Genomic DNA, 18,265 nt, shown 5'->3' with positions numbered 1-18,265 from the left:
ATTCTTCTTAATAGTACGGGACTAAATTACTCAATATAATAATAGAATGCTAATTTGATTTGATCCCTATAATAGAAGGATCTATTAAATACTTTCAGCAATTTTTTAATTATTTACTACAATATTATTAATATGTAATGTGACAATTTCAACTATTTTAATCTACTAATCATTTTCTAAATATTTTATTTATTTAAAGGTTAGATTTTTTTTAACACCTTGATTAAATTGTGAATGTTAATAAGATGAAATAATTTTAAATTTAAAAGTATAATTATAATTTTATTTTATATAAAGTTTATAACTAATTATAACCCCTCATCAATTCTTAAATAGGAAAATAAATATGCTTTAACGCGCTTGAATCCATATCATCCTGCATTGGTAATAATGTCGATACCAACTGAGCTGAAACTCAATTAACAACAAAAATAATTACAATTTTTTTATAACTAATGGAGGGGAATGGGATTGCTTGAGATTGAATCAAAGCTTTTATATATACAACATAATACTCTTGTCACTAGACCAAAAAATTATATAAACATTAAACCATAAAAATTTCTATATGTATAAATATGAAAGTTATTTTATTTATTAATATCTCATGTAATTAATACAATTCTAATTATGAAATCGACTACTAAATTATTAGTAGTTTAATATTATCTAGTGTTCGAGAAAATATATTTATTATCTTGTATAACATGTTTTATTAATATTTTATTTTTCATATAAATTTTTAAAACATTTTATATAACCTCAATTATGTCTTACTAATAAGTTATCATTATTTAAAATTTAAATGTTGAATAATAATATATACACGAGATGATTATATTTTTAAAAATGGGTACAGATAAATAATTAATTTAAAACTGAAATTTGTAATATGCTAATTGTTAATAAAAATGATTTCCTAAATTAATTTCTTTTAAAAAAATTGAATTTAAATATTTGAATTATATATTTCAATTAGTGTTGTTTCGCTGTCACATAATTGCCAACAAAGCAACCATTTGTAGCTAAGCAGAATTGCAAGCAAATGATATTATTTATTTAAACTTTTAAAAAGTGCACAACGTTGTCAATGTGATGAGGAAACCACAACAATAAAACATGATTCATGTGCTTCTTCATGCGAAATTGAGGTTTCATAATGTCAAGAAAAAACCGACACAAATACAAGAATTACTTTCATTAATGGACAATATACATATGATGATGAATAGTAGACAATGACTGACATCCTATGGTACCCAATTTTTTTTCTTAAAATATTCATCTCTTACATGTACCAGTATCAAAACATACCAATATCCCACATGCTTACACATATTCAGACACAAATTCGAGAGTATGATGCCGCAACACTATCGGAAAAAAAAATGAGCATACCCGTCTTGAAACACATATTCTAATATGAATATAAGGGGATGATCATTTAAATATATTGAAAAAGAATTAGAACAATAAAATAGGATACTTGAATTACCCATATCCAACACATCTAAATCCAGATAACATAGATGACGTATATTCAAGAAAGTGTAAAACTTTATTTAAAACCCAAAATGACATCTAATTCTCACTCTAAAGACTTTGAAGTATAGCGCCAGAGAAGCCCTCCAACAAGGTTGTTCAATGCATGGGAAGCCATGGGAACGATGACACTAGATGACATGATTGTTGCATAACCATACACAATGCCGACAAAAGTTGCCCTGGAACATACAATATCACCCAAATAATATATGATCATACAAACTTAGTAAAAACTAGAAAGTCAATCTAAGTTACTCAACTTTCTTTTTTTTTTTTTTTTGAAATATCCATATTAGACGCCTATGTCCAACACACATCTGGACATGAGGACGGGATTATGACCTTCTAAGGATCCTCAAAAGGCATAGAGAAGATTCTAAGGAATGGAAATTACATGTATCATACAAGTACCTAAATCTGACTCTCCACATTGTGCCTGGATAACATAGGTTTCTATCTATGTTGCTCTAATTTTTCATTTTTGTTGAAATACATATGTCTGAAACTTATCTATAAGTAAGTACAAGGATATAACCTTCTAAGTGTCCTCAAAATTCATGAAAAAACTCAGACAAAGGATAAACATACCCAAGTCAGACACATCACCTATCCGTACCCAACTCTCACACCCGAGCTTTTAGTAACATAGGATTCAAAATTAATGTAAGACAATGAGAGAAGTTCAACTAGTATTAGTTCTCAAATTGTTCTCATTGTCTTACAAATAATTTTGAAACCTATTGTAAGAATAATGTTGCAACATATTGCACTGACAACTGACTTGACTTTGAAATAATTTTAAGAATGGTTAATATGTAAATTGATCCCGATACCTTTTGACGATTTGGTAGGTAAAAGAAATTCATAATCAAAATTCAAGTTCCTGAATAGTGAAACAAGTTAGCCCGATGGACTAATACCATTACATAAAATGTTAACATAGTATCAAGTTGTCATGTGTCAAATCAATGCCACATCAGCATTTGACCTTACACGTGATGACTTGGTATTTGAGCAAACCATGCCACATCACAATTTATGTAACAGCGTTAATCAATTGGGGAAATATGTTGATGAAATACAAATTCAGTTACCTGATTAAGGTGCCAAATCATTAAAAAAAGGTGTATAATTTTTTGGTATGTTCACCATGAAATACAATAGAAAACTTTGATCAATTCATGATGGTATATATGCTGAAAAAGAGGCATAATATCAAGCATTAAATCAGTAAGATGTTAGAAGCATATACCACACTGCAAAGGAATACTTTCTCCCATTGCCCAAGTGTAGAACACCAAAAAGTGTGCTAACAACTATAACACTCTTCCAGTCAAATCCCAAAACCGGGAGCAGTGCGCCACGAAAAAGGAGTTCCTACACATTGTGCAAGTTTGATTAGTATGGTATATCACATATCAGCATTAAAGAAAGAAAAGGGGAAAAAAGAGTTGTCGGAAATCGGAAATAGTTCTTTCAGCTACCTCACTCATCCCAGGCAAAAATGCGACAACCAAGTAATCATAAGGCTGCAGCGAAGAAAGAATCTGCAAAGGAAGATGTTTTTGAGGTTCAGAAAATAATATATGAAGATTTTAAGAGAAAATCCAGCCCCTACAGATTCAGCAGACAAATAACCAGACACCTCCTTGGCTCAAAGTAATTTCAGTTATACAAAACCTGATAAGCTAATCTAAAACCGAACCTTAACAGCTAGGAGTGAGTATTCAGTTGGTTCGGTTGGTTCAGCTCTAAGTTCCAAAAAACCAAAGAAACTTAGAAAACCAAACAAACTGACAGAAATATGAGTAAGAAACCCAAACTAACCAAACTGAATTGGTTTGGCTGGTTGTTTTAGTTTCTCACTCATATTGGGTTGGGTTACATAATGTTAAAATTTTTAGAACCAAAGGAAAATTAACATAACGCAACTTATTTGTTTTGTAATTGTGTTCGTTTATCAGATGGTTCGGTTTGGAAAAGAAAAATCACAAACTGAACGAATAAACACATAAATCGAACTATCAATCCAAACCAAACAAATTGAATTGAATTAATTGAATTTGATCCATCTTGGTAAAGTGGCATTTTGCTCACACCTATTAACAATGAACCTATTGGAAGTCTATGTAAAGACCAAGCCATAAAATGAGTAGGCACCTACCTGCTTATTGGCTGTATCACTTGACTCAGCAAAATATCGCCACGTCTTCAATAGTATGTACCGGCACGAGGAAATTATCAAAACCAATCCAGTGATCAACTCAAGGTGCCACAACTCGAAACCAACTGCAAACAAATGGAGAGGCAATGATTCTATTTGAAATAGCTATATTGCTTGGATTTGGGTGCGAGTTCCGTACAACGGTAGTTTCTAAGTTTTTCCATGTATTTGAAGGATAATATCCCTGTACCTATATTCAAATATGTGTTCGACATGAGTACTTAAAAAAAAAAGTGACAAATCCAAGCATCATAGGATGAACTTACTTGCATGCTCAAACACAGACGTAAGAAACCTATATTAGTCAGATTATTCATTTTTCCTAAAGTGCACCCATGTTGAGATATAGGTACGAGGACATAGCTCACCAAAGACTATTCAAATACATGAAAGAACCTTTTTTTTTTTTAAAATTACTATACCCGTATCGAACACTTGCACCCAAGTTTGAGAAACATAGTGAGAACCCTTAAAAAAATATTATTTCATATCAAGATAGAATCTGAAAGTTTTCAAGAGAGTATTAAATAAATCTATTCTAAATTTTATTAAGTAAAGAATAGAATTTAAATAGAAAAAAGAGTCATAACCTAACTAGGAAAATAATTCTCTTATTCTAGTAAAATACTACAAGATAAAATAAAATATTCTTAAAAAATTTCAAAAACTCTATGGCTTCTAAGATTTATCTACCTAAATAACTAAAAAAAATATCCCCAAACTCTATGGGCTTCACGTATTTTAACACCCTCCCTCAAGTTAGTGCATATATATCAATCATGCCCAACTTGCTTACAAGAAAATCAAAGATTGTTTTAAAGAGCCATTGGTGAGTATATCAGCAATCTGTTGTTTTGAAGTAACAAACGGCATAAACACTTGACCTTTTTCACTAATCTTCTTTATTTTCGAATTTTACATTTGGATCAATTGATGTGTCAGTTGGGCGGCAACCACTCATCCCAACCTCCTTTTAAAGATCAATCACATATTTTTCTGAAAGACCACAAGGCCCTTCTTTGATCGAACAACTTTCATTTCAATGAAGTATTTTAAAGGACCCAAGTCTTTGATCTCAAACTCCAAAGTTAGATGCTCTTTAAGACACCTTATTTCATCCATATCATCTCCTGTAAGAATGATATCATCGTCATTAACTATAATAATAGTTATTCTACCTCTTTGTGAGTGTCAGTAGAACATTGTGTGATCAGTTTGCCCTTGTGAGTAATCTTGTTTTTTAACAACCTGAGTGAATCATTCGAACCAAGCTCGAGGATACTCCTTTAGATCATACAAAGATTTCTTGAAGTTACATACTTGAGTTTCAAATTTTTCTTCAAAACCTGGAAGAGGATTCATGTAAATTTCTTCTTCAAGTTTCCTATTTAGTAAAGCATTCTTCACATCTAGCTATTGTAAAAACCAATCAAAATTAACAATGGATAAAAGAATTCTAACAGAATTTAACTTGGTTATTGGAACAAATGTCTCAAGGTAGTCTATCCCGTATGTTTGAGTGTACCTTTTAACCACTAGTCGAGTTTTGTATTTATCTAAAGATCCATCCAGATTGAATTTGGTTGTGAACACCCATTTACAACCCACAGTTTTTTTCCTACAAGTAATTCCACTGTTTCCCATGTACCTATTTTTTCAAGAGTGTGTATCTCCTCTAAAATAGCCTCCTTCCATTCAGGAACCTGTAAAGCATCTTCAGGAACCTATAAAGCATCTTTCACATTTTTAGGTATTTCCACAGTATCAAGACACAAAATAAAGGCTGAGAATGTCAAAGACAAGACTTTATAAGACACAAAGTTAGATATGGGATATTTGACAACATTTCTAACACCTTTTCTTTTAGCAATTGGAATATCTACATTAGAAAATTCGTTGATTAGATTATGAGTTTTACCTGGACTTTTGACAAGATTTTGCTAGTCGAATTCTTGGTGATGAATCTGGTGGATTCCACTTTCATAATTCCGGTTTCTTCTTGAGTAAACCAGCAATTCCTTTGTTTGTTCCCTATTCTAATGATCAGCTCTACAACTTCATACTCTTTTTTATTAACAACATTAACATAATTAATTTATGTGTTGATCATAAATTCGCCTTCCCCATTATTAGAATCCCTATGTTGTATATTTTTAGTATTTTCTTGATCAATTATTGAATCTTCTTTGCTACAATTTCCTCCTTGAAGATTGGAATCAAAATAAGATTGTGTTTCAACAAATGTGACATCCATAATAACAATAACCTTCTCATCAATTGGATCGCAACATTTGTAACCCATTTTATTAGAAGGGTACCCAATAAAGACTTCTTTTTTCTCTAGGATCTAGTTTACCTTGGCTGAGAAGATGAATAAAAACACTAAACCCAAAAACTTGGAAAGGAAAATCTATGATCAATTTAGAGTTAGGAAAGCTATCTTTAAAAAAACTAAAAGAAGTTCTATAAATTAGAGTTTTACTGGGCATTTTATTAATAAGATATATATTCGATAATAAGGCTTCTCCCCAAAGATAACATGGTACCTGACTAGTAAACATCAAAGCTCTAGTTACTTCCAAAAGATGGCAGGTTTTTCTTTCTGCAATCACATTTTGTTGTGATGTATTTGTACAAGAGCTTTGGTGGACTATTCCATATTTGGTTAAGAAAACGTCTAATTGGTCGCTAAAAAATTCTCTACCATTGTCACTCCGAAATACTTTTATTTTCACACCAAATTGTGTTTTCACCATAGTATAAAAAGATTGAAACACATTTTTAACTTCAAACTTATCTTTTAGTAAAAACACTCAACAAATACGAGTATGATCATCAATAAATGTGACAAGCCAACGTTTTCTTGAAAAAGTTAAAACTCTCAAAGATCCCCAAACATCACTATGAATTAACGAAAAATGCTTGGAAGCTTTATATATTTTAGGTGAAAAAATGACAGATTATGTTTAACCAATTCACAAAATTCACAATGATATGAAAGACTTTTATTCTTAAAAAGATCAGGTAACAAATGTCTTAAATAGTAAAAAATAGTAAACTGGAAAATCTTTAGCATTGCCAATCATCCTCCCGAGACCATGCCTTGAAATTTACAAATAGAGAAGTCAAATACAACACAATAATTTGAGGACTGGGATAATTTACTGACTGATATGAGATTATAAGCTATATTTGGCACATGTAAAACATCATGTAAAACTAAGAAAAGCGAAATTTTAATTGTGCCTTTCCCGGCTATTGCTAGAACAACCCATCTACTACTTTGATCCTTTTTTTTTTGCACAAGGTGTGTAAGTTGAGAAAAGAAAATGACTACAAGTCACGTGATCACTAGCTCCAGAATCAACGACTCATGTGTTTGTTTTACAAGACTTGATACTGAGAAAAATAGGAAAATCAATACCTGATTGGGTAAATGAAGAAGGACTATTGGATGAGTCAAGAATAGAAGAATTCATCTGTAACTGTGGTGATTGAAAAAGTTTGTATAGACACTCTAGTTGTTCCTTAGTGAATGGAGAACCTTCCAGACAACTTGCTGCTCATGATTTTCAATAGTCATTTGGAAAGCTCTACTATCCCCAAATTGTGAACCACGACCATTGCTACTCCTTTTTCTCCCATTTTTCGATTTTTCATAAAGCTTCCAACATGTTTCTCAAGTATGTCAATATTTTTTGCAATGGTTGCACTAAGGTTTTTTTTCTTTTTTCACTGTCATCATTATTTTTAACAGTCACAAGAGCAAAATTATCATCGTTAGCTTCAAATCCTAGCCTTAACATTATTTTTCTTCTTGTCTCCTCTCTTCTAACCTCAAAAAAAAATCTCACGGAGTGTTGAAAGCGATTTTTTCCTAGGATCCGAGATCTCACTTCATCAAATTCTTTATTTAAACCAGCGAGAAATAAATAAGTTCGCTCATTCTCCTCTTTTTTCATAGCTTTTACACTATCTTCGGTACACTCTCATTCATCATTATAGCATTGATCTAGTTCTTGCCAAAGAGACATCATCTAATTATAATAAAAGTAATTTCTTTTTCCCCTTACCTAGCCTTCTAGAGTTTTATTTTTAACTCAAAGATCTGTAAAGCGTTTTCTAAATCTAAATAGGTGTCTTTCACAGCATCTCAAACATCTTTAACAGTTGGGAGAAAAAGAAAAGGTTTACCTATAGATGCTTCTATAGAATTAATAAGCCACGCAATTATCATAAAATTTTCTCACCTCCGCGTGCTCATCTTTGGATCACTCACCTGTGGTTGCTTGACTTCTCCAGTAAACTACTAAAAGATGAAATAAAATATTCCTAACAAATCTCAATTAATTATTCTAAAATCTATCTACCTAAATAACTTAAAAATATCTCCAAATTATACGGGTCTTCACGTATTTCAACAAAATCCTCCAGCTTCTTGATAAGCATTGGATCTAAAACTGTTTCGAGAAAGAATCAACCGTTCTCATGATTTTATAAGCTGAATGCATTTTCAATACCTAGGGTTAGCAAATAACCTGTGTTTCAAAATCTATGCAGATCTAGTGGCTTCATTTTAAGCATTTGAAAAGATATTCTTAGAAACTTCAACAAACCAAGTATCGAAACAAATATACACAGATAAAAAAAAGAAACTCTTGCAGCACTTCATTCAAACATTGTCCTCTCCCCCCTATCCCTCCTCCCTCCCATTTCCTTCATTTCTTTTCCCTATCTCTCCATGGTGATCAGGCATTTCTGAATTTAGTTGATAATTGGAGTTTGTATTGTGAAACTCCTTTCAACGAAACCTTAATCAACAAATAATCATTTTTGAATCCTCTCAGGGCCTATGATTTCCATTTGAAAAAAGAACCTGCAGACCAGACTACACTATGTCATTCCACAAGCAATGCTAAAGCTAAGACTTTATGCAGCTTTTTCCACTATGTCAAATGTAAGAGTTCTTTTAACAGGGCAATTCACAGGCCCCTCATCTGGCAGGCAGCAAATTGTTTTGCAGTTTCCGACCATTTCTAACATGATTGAGGCCAATTCTTGACCCTGCATTATAGTCCTACATGCCATTTAATCCAATGAACCACAAATATTATACCTGAATTAAGACAACAGTTTAAATTGCTAAATTTATCCTTGTGAACTCAACTTAATTTTTAAAGGGTCATCTCTTGGTTTGTAATTCGATCAAACACTAAAGGCAGAAAAAGCAGAAACAAAACCAATTTTCGGAAACCGTTTAGGGAGGAAGGTTAAATGAAATATATACATGATACTTCCGTGGAGCAGTCAAGAATGGGTAGTCCTTCCATCGACCCAACATGCGATAGCTGCAGATTACAATTACAATATACAACTTAAAGATATTTTACCAATTAAGAAAACTTAAGTCAAGTCACAAACTCACTGGTTTGGTGACTTGATCATGTTGAACTGAAGAAAAGCCAAAGTTACTTAAGCTACTAAACAAGTAATGGACATAAAAAGAGGTCTAAAAGCAAAGAATAAGATCATAGAAATCAAGCTACCATACATGCGTGCTGAAGCAAACCTGTCTAATTATTAGACCCAAAGCAGCTATCAACCCAGAAGTGATGGTGCAGGCTTGAAGCACATTACTCCTGGAAGGAATGGAAATGATATCCGGTGGAGTTGAATCTACGCTTTTCCCATTATTAGTATTGCCATCGTTGGAAGGATGCATATCAGCTAGACCATTGATGTCTTCTGGTAAGGTCTCTTTAGTCTGCAAGGTGAAACTTTTACTTGGCCGCCCCTCTCTTCTTGATTTTTTCATTGGTTTGCGACTAGCAAAGGCCCTTGCACTAAATTTAGTGCTCTGCGGATGAAAGGATATATGTATAAAACTTGTAGGACCTGAAGGCAAACTACTTATCAAATTCAGGAAGATTAGATGGCTTACAATGATTGAGTTTCGGGGTGAAAGCTCTTTGATTCCATAGTATCTAACAAACATGCCACCTATTCATATATCACCAATTTTTCACATCAACAAAGAATAAAGATAAGCTTTTTTATTTTTACTAATAACTTAGTTTCTGAGTCAAATCTTAAGGGTATAAACAAGGTACTTAGGTTCGACGAAAGAAACTAGATTCGATTTTGACATTATCAAGTCAAGCTCAAGGTAAAGCTATCAAATGAGCTAGATTATTCTGATGTTTGCCTCGAGTAGTTCGCTAGGCTATTTAATATATATTATTCTTAAGTAGCATTAAAAAATCTCAGTTCCAACATAAATAATCGAGTTTTTAAGTCGAGAATGAGATTCAAGCCTATTACCAAATAAATTAAATTTAATTAAATGAGCATAAGCATGGGAGTTTAGTATATTGTTACCGGCTAAACAAACATAGTTAAAAACGAAAAATTGAGTACGCCTGAGCATTTCAAATTTTTTTCTTGAATTTTAACCTTGAGCTTAACTCTAGAAGTGAAAGTGAATAGAGTTCGAGGTAAGCTTCAAGTATCGAGTTTCAAGTTGAATCAAACTCGAGCTTCTTAGAACGGGCGTCAATTGATTATACCCTGTCAAATCTGATACACGGTGATGGAAGAACTAACATGAACAACATTAAAACTTACCCAATTTCAGCATTCTTTTAACTAAGCATATTGGTTGGTGAAACAAAAAGAACAAGAAAGGGAAGTCATGGAGAAGTGGCACTAACAGTTTATAGTGAGCAAACCCATAGCTGGTTCCAGCGTCAAAATCAAAGTGGATGCACCCTTTAAGCTGTCAGACCCAGAATTCATAATAAAGCAAGATAGTCAAAACATGAAAGAAAGAAACACAGAAAGTATTTGTGCATATCTATGACAGAGAGTAATTCAATTGAAGCCAAACCAAACCTTTATTCCTGCAGTTTCTGTATTTCTAAGTTCCCAACTGGAATTTCGAAATGAAGATATCAAATTTATCCAAACAAGAAGAGAGCATCTAGAGAAGCTGCCATATATGATAAGGATTACAAGGGCGAGGAAGTCAGAAACTGGGTGAAGTTAAGAGCACAAAATATGAAATATCGTATGCTTTTGAAAGCAACACCATCCATATATTTGTGGGTTAAGGGCGTAGCGAGACATGAACTTCTCGAAATAGAAAATAAGATTTATGTCCTTTCTCCGTCAAATGATAAAATTACAGTTTAGTTCTTGTACTTTCACTTTTTTTTTCAATTCAGCTCGATTGAGACTTCCTTTAACACTAATACATTTTTCTTTTCATCTTCTTAACCCATATTCATTATTAACTCATATTCTCTCGGCTTAGTCAAATTACACTTTAGTCTTTACAATCTTCTATCTCTTTCAATTTGATATGTTTCTATTATTTAGAGTTTACATTCATACTCACTAAATTTTCTTTCTCCAAATATGTAATTAATTTCTTAAATTTTATTTAATACACTCATTTTTTATTTTTCCTCATAATTTCACCATCTCTATCGTGGAACAATACCTGTTACTAAATCAAAAATTTTAAGGCGTTGAATTTTTAGTTAAAAAAATAGAAACACATGGTGTACAAATTAAATAAGTCAATATATGGACTTAAACAAACTTCTCATCAAAACTTCCTTTAGTTTTAAGGAAAAGAATGCTGATCAATGTATATATGTCAAGGTCAGTGGGAACAAATTTATTTTTCTTATTCTATATGTTTAAGATATTCTGGTAGCCATAAACGATTTTGGTTTATTATATGAAACCAATAAGTTCTTCTCTAATAATTTTGAAATGAAATGTTTTGTGATAAATGGCAATGATTGTTAGGATTGTCTAAAATATATATTAATAAAATTTCAAAGAGATTCGAGATGGAAAAATATTCAATAGGAATAGTTTCGGCCTAGAAAAGGGATAAATTTAATCTTATTCAATGTCCAAAGAATCAATTGGAATAAGAACAAATGAAGAAGATTTCTAATGCGTTTGTTGCTGGGAGTTTGATGTATGCTCAAACTTGTACAGAAACATACATAATTTTGTTGTTGCAAGCTAGGCAGATATTAGAGTAATCCAAGATAGGACCATTAGAAAGCTAAGAAATTACTTTGATACTTGCAATGAACGAATCATCATATGCTCACTTACAAGATAGCTAATCGTTTAGAAGTAACTTGTTATACATATTTAGCTTTTGTTAGATGTGTAGATTTAAGGAAGTCTACATTTAGTTAGTTGTTTTGTAACACCCTTAACCCATATCTATCACCGGAACAGGGTTATGGAGCATTACCAGAGTTTACAGATCAAATATAATTAAATCGTATTATTTACTATTCATATTTGAAATCATACATAATCAATCATATTGTCCTTTAAATGAACCCTCGAGGTCTAATTTATGCAATAGAAACAAGTTGGGACCAAATCGAGAACTCAGAGAATTTTTTACGAAATTTCAAAAAAAAAATTATGTGCAGGGCACATATGCCCGTGTGGCCAGGCCGTGTGGGCAATCGATGTGAGGCACAAAGCCATGTCCTAGCCCGTGTCCATACCCGTGTAACTCTCTAACTTAGGTCACATGACCAACCACACGCCCATGTGCTAGGATGTGTAAACAAATTTAATTTCAATAATTAAGTGCAGGGGTCACACGGCCATGTGCTAGGCCGTGTGACACACATGGCTGATACACATACCCGTATCTCTGCCCATATGAACAATTCAATGCATTCTGTTTCTCAAATTTAATATGCAAGGGACACACGGCCAAACTACATGCCTGTGCACATGGCCTTGTGTCACACACGGCTGAGACACATGCCCATTTCTCTACCCCTGTAGACAAAATAGGCCATTTTATAGGCCACTTTTCTCACCCAAATTGTCTTTCACCTACAACACCATTTAAGCACATTCACAAGCCAAATTACAACTCTCAAACCAAGTCAATATCTAAGTCTTTTACATGAAATATCATCACATTTGTCCAAGTATTTAATTTTACCTAATTAACCATATAAACATTTATGTATGTATTTTACCAATTCTTGAAATTCTTAACATACTTATATAACTTCCATCATTTAACCATTTCAATACACACAACAAACATGATAAGGCCTTATATATTTACATCAAAATATGTCAAACACTAGCCATTCCAATGGATAGTTACAACCAAAACATTATTGTGCCAATATTGGCTAATTAACCTATACATGCCATTATATTTAAAATAAAGTTTGCCATTTTATACCAAAACGAGCTGAAGGATAGTGTGATTTTGCTCTGACCCGCTTCCAACCTTTTCAAGCTTCCAAGTACTATAAATGTAACAACCCTTTTTTTGGATAAAATTGGAACTGTGGTTTTAGGACCACAGATCCGAGTCCGGAAAGAAAAATTATTTTAATACTATTTTATGATCTACAGTATGATAATAATATTGTGTGAAAATTTTTTAAAGAAATTTTATTGATTACATGTTTAATTTGATAAATGACCAAAGTGCAAAAGTTAAGTTTTAATAGCTAAAAGGATTAAATAGCTATAGAACTTTAAAGTGGAGGTCCTTATATGGTAATTAGACCATTAAAAATGCTTAGTTGTTAAGAATGATGATTCATCCAGGGAAAATAAAATAAAGAAAAGAAAGAAATTGAAAAGATGAAAAATAAAAGGTGATAAATTAATTAAATAACAAAATATCATCATTTTATGTCATCTTCTTCCCCAAAATGCATGGAAACCCTAGGAAAGAGAAAGAAAGCTTTCTTGGCTAATTAGGTAAGTATTCAAGTCTTGTTTTTAGTAATTTTTATATTTTTGAAATTTGGATAACCTAATCTAGCTATTTTGGGGATCAATTTGTAAAGTTATCGAAGTATGAAAATTTTTCCATGGATGAATATGCTGAGATTTTGAAATTTATGGTAGAATATGAAAGGTTGTTGATAGATAAACAACTTTTACAAAGTGAATTTTGATGAAAACATGATTTAGGGACTAAATTGAAAAGTTGTAAAATTCATAGAAAAATTCTAAATTTTATGAATAAATGGGCTGTAAATGTTACATGTAAAAATCGTCTAGGCTTGCAGTAATGATTAAATTGCATGAATTTTATTTTCCGAGCTTAGGGGCAAAATCGTCATTTATTAAAACTTTAGGAGCAAAATGGTAATTTTGCCTAAGATGTGAATTGGAATAAATTGAGTTGAAATTGTATTAAATTGATGTTAAATTTACTCATACAGATCTGGATAGACCAAATTTGGAGTTAGAACGAGGAAAAGAGGAAATGTCGGATTAGTAGATTTTACGTACACGAACATTTGTTGAGGTAAGTTCGTGTAACTAAATTGTGTATATTTATATACTTGAATTAAATGTTGTGATTGTGAATTGTATAAATATCATATATGATAAAGGATGAGAATGATGAACGTAAAAGTGGATCGTAAAGTTTGTCAAAGTCGCGGATTTGACTTAGGGCTCTAGATATTCGAAAAGAAACTTGGATTTTGGCACAACCTTAAATAAAATTAAATCCAAGTTAGATAAAACAATTAAAACAAAGAACTAAAATAAAATAATAAATCAAAGATTAAGGAAGCGAATAAAGAAGATAAATAGAAAGATAGAACGTGGCGTGTAGAAGTCCTAAGAAGGCTTGGAAACACGAAAAATCCACAACCCCCTTCAAGCGGCTCTAATTTCCCTTCCAAGATAAAAACCTTAGTAAGAAAAAGTTTGAAGATGATCCCCACAATCTAAAAATATTGTTAAAACTCTTCTAAAAGAAACTCAAGAGAAATTCTTGAAAAGAAAAACTCAGAGATAATTTATTAACTCAAAAGAGAAATAGAATAATAATGAATTATCTATCTTGTGTACAATGCGAAGGCCTATATATAGGCTAGCTAAATAAATCTAAATAAAACTCCTAAGTATACTGGAACTCTAATTTAATCTAAATAAGTAGTTTTAAACTAAACTTTCTTGTTAACATAAAATTCCTAAATAACTTAAAATACTTAATAATTATAAAAAATTCATAATAAAATAATAATAAAATAACAAGAGCTGATAAATAAAATATTGGGCTCACATATAATAAAAATTAAGCCTAAAACCCGAACTCAATATGATTTAAACTCGAATTAAAAGCCTAAAACTCGTAATTCCCGTCATAATCATGCTCAGAAATTCTGCTCGCACAGTCTTCACTAAAACTGTCATAACTTGAGCTCCCAAACTCAAAATCGAGTGATTCAAAATGCGTTTCGAAGCTAAGAGATAGATCTTCCAACACCATGAGACATCTCAATTGAAAAATGCCAGGATCCCATCCAAAAATTCGTTGCAATTCTGCTGATTTCCCAAGCCTAAAAATTGGCAATTTTGATGATTGGAATCTAATAAATTTCACCCCTCCTGTGCATGTATCATTCTCCCTTTCCTCAAAAAGATCCATCCTCGAATATTGTCTTTGATCAAGTCCTGATTTGATTTGTTTAGCCTTTGACATTGTTGTTGAGCCTTGAAGTAGTGTGAACCCATCACATCCATGGGTCTGAAATTGTGCCTTGAGACCTGCATCATTCCCCCCTTCCTCAAGAAGATTCATCCCTGAATCTTTAGCTGCACAGAAAGAAAAGGGATTAGAATAAACAACAATAAAATGAATAAAATTCTTACCTAAGCTTTCTTGTGCGCCAAACTATCTCCAGGATCAAAGATATGATTTTGAAATCCCAAATCAGCATGAATCAAGTATCTCTCCTTCAAAAACAAACCATCAACACTAGACAAAGAAATATTAAACACATGAGTGTTCAAGTAAAAAATAACTTGTAACTTTCTTTTAATATGCATGGCCATCCATAAGAATTTCCAACGATGAGTCAAGAATTTCACATAATTATAAAAATCAAGTAGTTTAATATTGTTATGTAAAAATTCATATTTAAAGTTTAAGGTAGGAAATTTTGTTGCAAGATCAAATGCATGAGGTTTTTTAATAAACATGTTGAATTCAACAAAAGAAAACTTTAAATATGTGATAGCCCAAAATTGACCCTAGTCGGGAAGTGGTTTCGGGACTGCTAAACCGAGTCACCGAAATGTTTGAATGTGATATTTATTGTCTAGAATATGTAATTACGAATGTGTGAAAATTTCAAGCTTCGATTTAGTCGATTGCATGTGAATTCAGTTAGTAGGATTTGTGTGACACTTTTGAAATGTGATAGGCTAATCTATAAGGATCTAATAGTGCATGTAATAAAAAGGAGGACTTGCATGTCAAATTTCCCCCCTAATTAGTAGTGGCCGGCCATGCTATGAGTGGAAACATGTCACAAACATGTTATGTTAGTGAGGTATGTTAGGAAAAATAAAATAAGGAGTATGGGTAATAAAGAAATGGAAAAAAAAAAAAAGAAAGAATGTGTGTGAGTGTTCCCCCCCATTGCCGTGAGTTAAAGAAAAGAAAAAAAATTTGTTCATCCTTTTTCATTTCTTTTGGCCGAAAATTCTAAGGAAGGAGGAATTCATTTCTTTTGGCCGAAAATTCTAAGGAAGGAGGAAGGAGTTCTTGCTTCATGTTTGGTTTGGAAGAGGATTAGGAGGAGGTTTGGCTATACTTGTATCTAGATTAAGGTATGTTTGAGGTTGTGCCATGAGATTCATGCATGTTTTTAGTTGCTAGCTTGAGTTCTAATTAGCCCATGGTTCAAATCTTTGTTATGTCATGGGGATGATATTCGGCCTAGGTGGATTTTGTGTTAATGCCATTGCATGCTAAATATGAAGCTTGTTAATGATACATGTGATAGTGGATTGATGACTCTTGGATTTTCTTTTTAGCATTTTTGAGTGAGACATTAAGTTCTTTGTTTAACCATGACCAAAATTGAAATGGTTTGGTGTTGTGATTTATTCGGCCATGGTATATCCATAAGTATGATTTATGCTTATTACATGGTAGGTAAGATTTGTGTTTTGGATTTATGTTCATGTTTAGTTATAATCAACTTTGAGATTCGGCTCTTGCACATATATATATATGTTTGCACATGACGTATTGGTATGACATATACAATATCTCAAGGTATATATTTACATATGATGGTGTTTCGGTTATGGAGTACATGATGGATGCGTATTGAGTTATAATATGTAATGCATTAGTTAGTAAAAGGTATGACATTTGTGTGTGGTATTGAGTATATAATTGGCCTCAACATAGACATGCATAATCGGCCACATGAATGAGTACATAGGTTGATGTGTTGTTCGGCCATAGGTAAGCATATTGAAGGCTTTATCTTGACTTAGAAAATTCGGCTAAGGAGAGTATTAACTAATGTGTTGAGTTTGATTCATGATTCCGTACATATGTGACTTTAATGTCTAATGAATATATGTGGGCCAAGTACCTTGAGTTCCTCTTTTCGATGCTCAAATGATTAAATCAATTTATTTGTTAAATTAAGCTCAAGAGCAAAGGGGAACTAAATCCGATAAAGGGAAGGAAAAAGTGGTCGAATAGCCATCGAAATCGTTCGACAACATCCAAGGTAAGTTTTCGAGTAATGGGACTTAAATTATGATTCGATTAGATTATGTCTTAAGTAAATCGAAATCATGCTCTTATATGTGACTATTGAGCCGAAATTGTAAATGTGATAAGTGTCTTGTGTTTGAGCTTTGGTAATGAAAATGAAATATGAATGTGTCATGATTTATTGATATATGTGCATGGTTACTCGAATGATATCCGGGCTAAGTCCCGAAGGCTTTTGTGCTAAGCGACTACATCCGGACTAAGATCCGAAGGCATTTGTGCTAGCGACTATATCCGGGCTAAGTCCCGAAGGCATTTATGCTAGTGACCATATCCGGGTTAAGACCCGAAGATGCTTGATTTGGGAACGAGCGATCTTGCTGTAAAAATTTAAATTAATACGCTCGTAAAATCCCAGCGATGAGGTATGTTTCGTGTGTGCTTTGAATTAGTTGATCCCTTACAAATCTGTATTCGCTCAGTCGATAAATGAGCTACCGGCCTTTGGCTAAGTTGATCTTTTGTGTATGAACATAAGGGTTGGTAATGTGAAGTAAGTATGATATTGAAAATTTGTGCATATGAAATTATCCGTTTAGCTATATGAATGCTATACTTTTGTTGTGCTGGAATCCCTTGCTCAAAACTTACTAAGCATAAATTGCTTACTCCGTTTCTTTGTTTCTCTGTTTTATAGATTTTGGCTCGTCAGCTATCGGACTCGGGATTTTTGGAAGTCGAAGTCTCCCACACTATCAAAGCCCCCTTTTGGTACAATTTTGGTTGAACTTTGAAATGGCATGTATAGGACTACCCTTTTGTTGTTGGTCATGTACCCTTTGGTTTTGTGTAAATTTGGATAGCCATGCGAAAATGGCTTAAATATACTTTGATCATAGCATTATAATTGTTTTGTATGTTGTCCGTCGAGA

At 32.5% G+C, this 18,265-nt stretch overlaps 1 protein-coding gene across 8 annotated transcripts; it reads right to left on the bottom strand.

Moving 5' to 3' along the window:
• Positions 1-1,464: 1,464 nt before the first annotated feature.
• Positions 1,465-10,933, bottom strand: LOC107905925 (uncharacterized). Of its 8 annotated transcripts, none has more exons than XM_016832758.2 (10): positions 10,661-10,927; positions 10,480-10,544; positions 9,711-9,769; positions 9,321-9,626; positions 9,057-9,117; positions 3,909-3,959; positions 3,710-3,834; positions 3,030-3,092; positions 2,798-2,922; positions 1,465-1,724 (listed from the first exon to the last, which is right to left on the bottom strand). In XM_016832758.2, the coding sequence occupies exons 2-10, from the start codon at positions 10,499-10,501 to the stop codon at positions 1,589-1,591; spliced, it is 948 nt and encodes a 315-aa protein (XP_016688247.1). In that variant the 5' UTR covers positions 10,502-10,544; positions 10,661-10,927; the 3' UTR covers positions 1,465-1,588. The 8 variants fall into 8 exon arrangements, with proteins under 8 accessions (XP_016688247.1, XP_016688322.1, XP_016688396.1 ...); XM_016832833.2 differs by having other exon boundaries at positions 9,339-9,626; XM_016832907.2 differs by lacking the exon at positions 3,909-3,959 and having other exon boundaries at positions 10,661-10,933.
• Between the last annotated feature and the right edge of the window lie 7,332 nt (positions 10,934-18,265).

Source organism: Gossypium hirsutum, chromosome A05 (assembly GCF_007990345.1).
Source record: "Gossypium hirsutum isolate 1008001.06 chromosome A05, Gossypium_hirsutum_v2.1, whole genome shotgun sequence".
NCBI classification, from domain to species: Eukaryota; Viridiplantae; Streptophyta; class Magnoliopsida; order Malvales; family Malvaceae; genus Gossypium; species Gossypium hirsutum.
This window is presented reverse-complemented; position numbering and strand designations above follow the sequence as displayed.

What these genes read in the sequence shown, in the direction of transcription:
- LOC107905925 (XM_016832758.2), bottom strand. Translation starts at nt 10,501, where the DNA reads ATGGGTTTGCTCACTATAAACT. An exon ending in CACCCCGAAACTCAATCATT is followed by an intron (nt 9,627 to 9,710) that starts GTAAGCCATCTA and finishes TTTCATCCGCAG; the next exon opens with AGCACTAAATTTAGTGCAAG. An exon ending in GTGATACAGCCAATAAGCAG is followed by an intron (nt 3,093 to 3,709) that starts GTAGGTGCCTAC and finishes CTTCCTTTGCAG; the next exon opens with ATTCTTTCTTCGCTGCAGCC.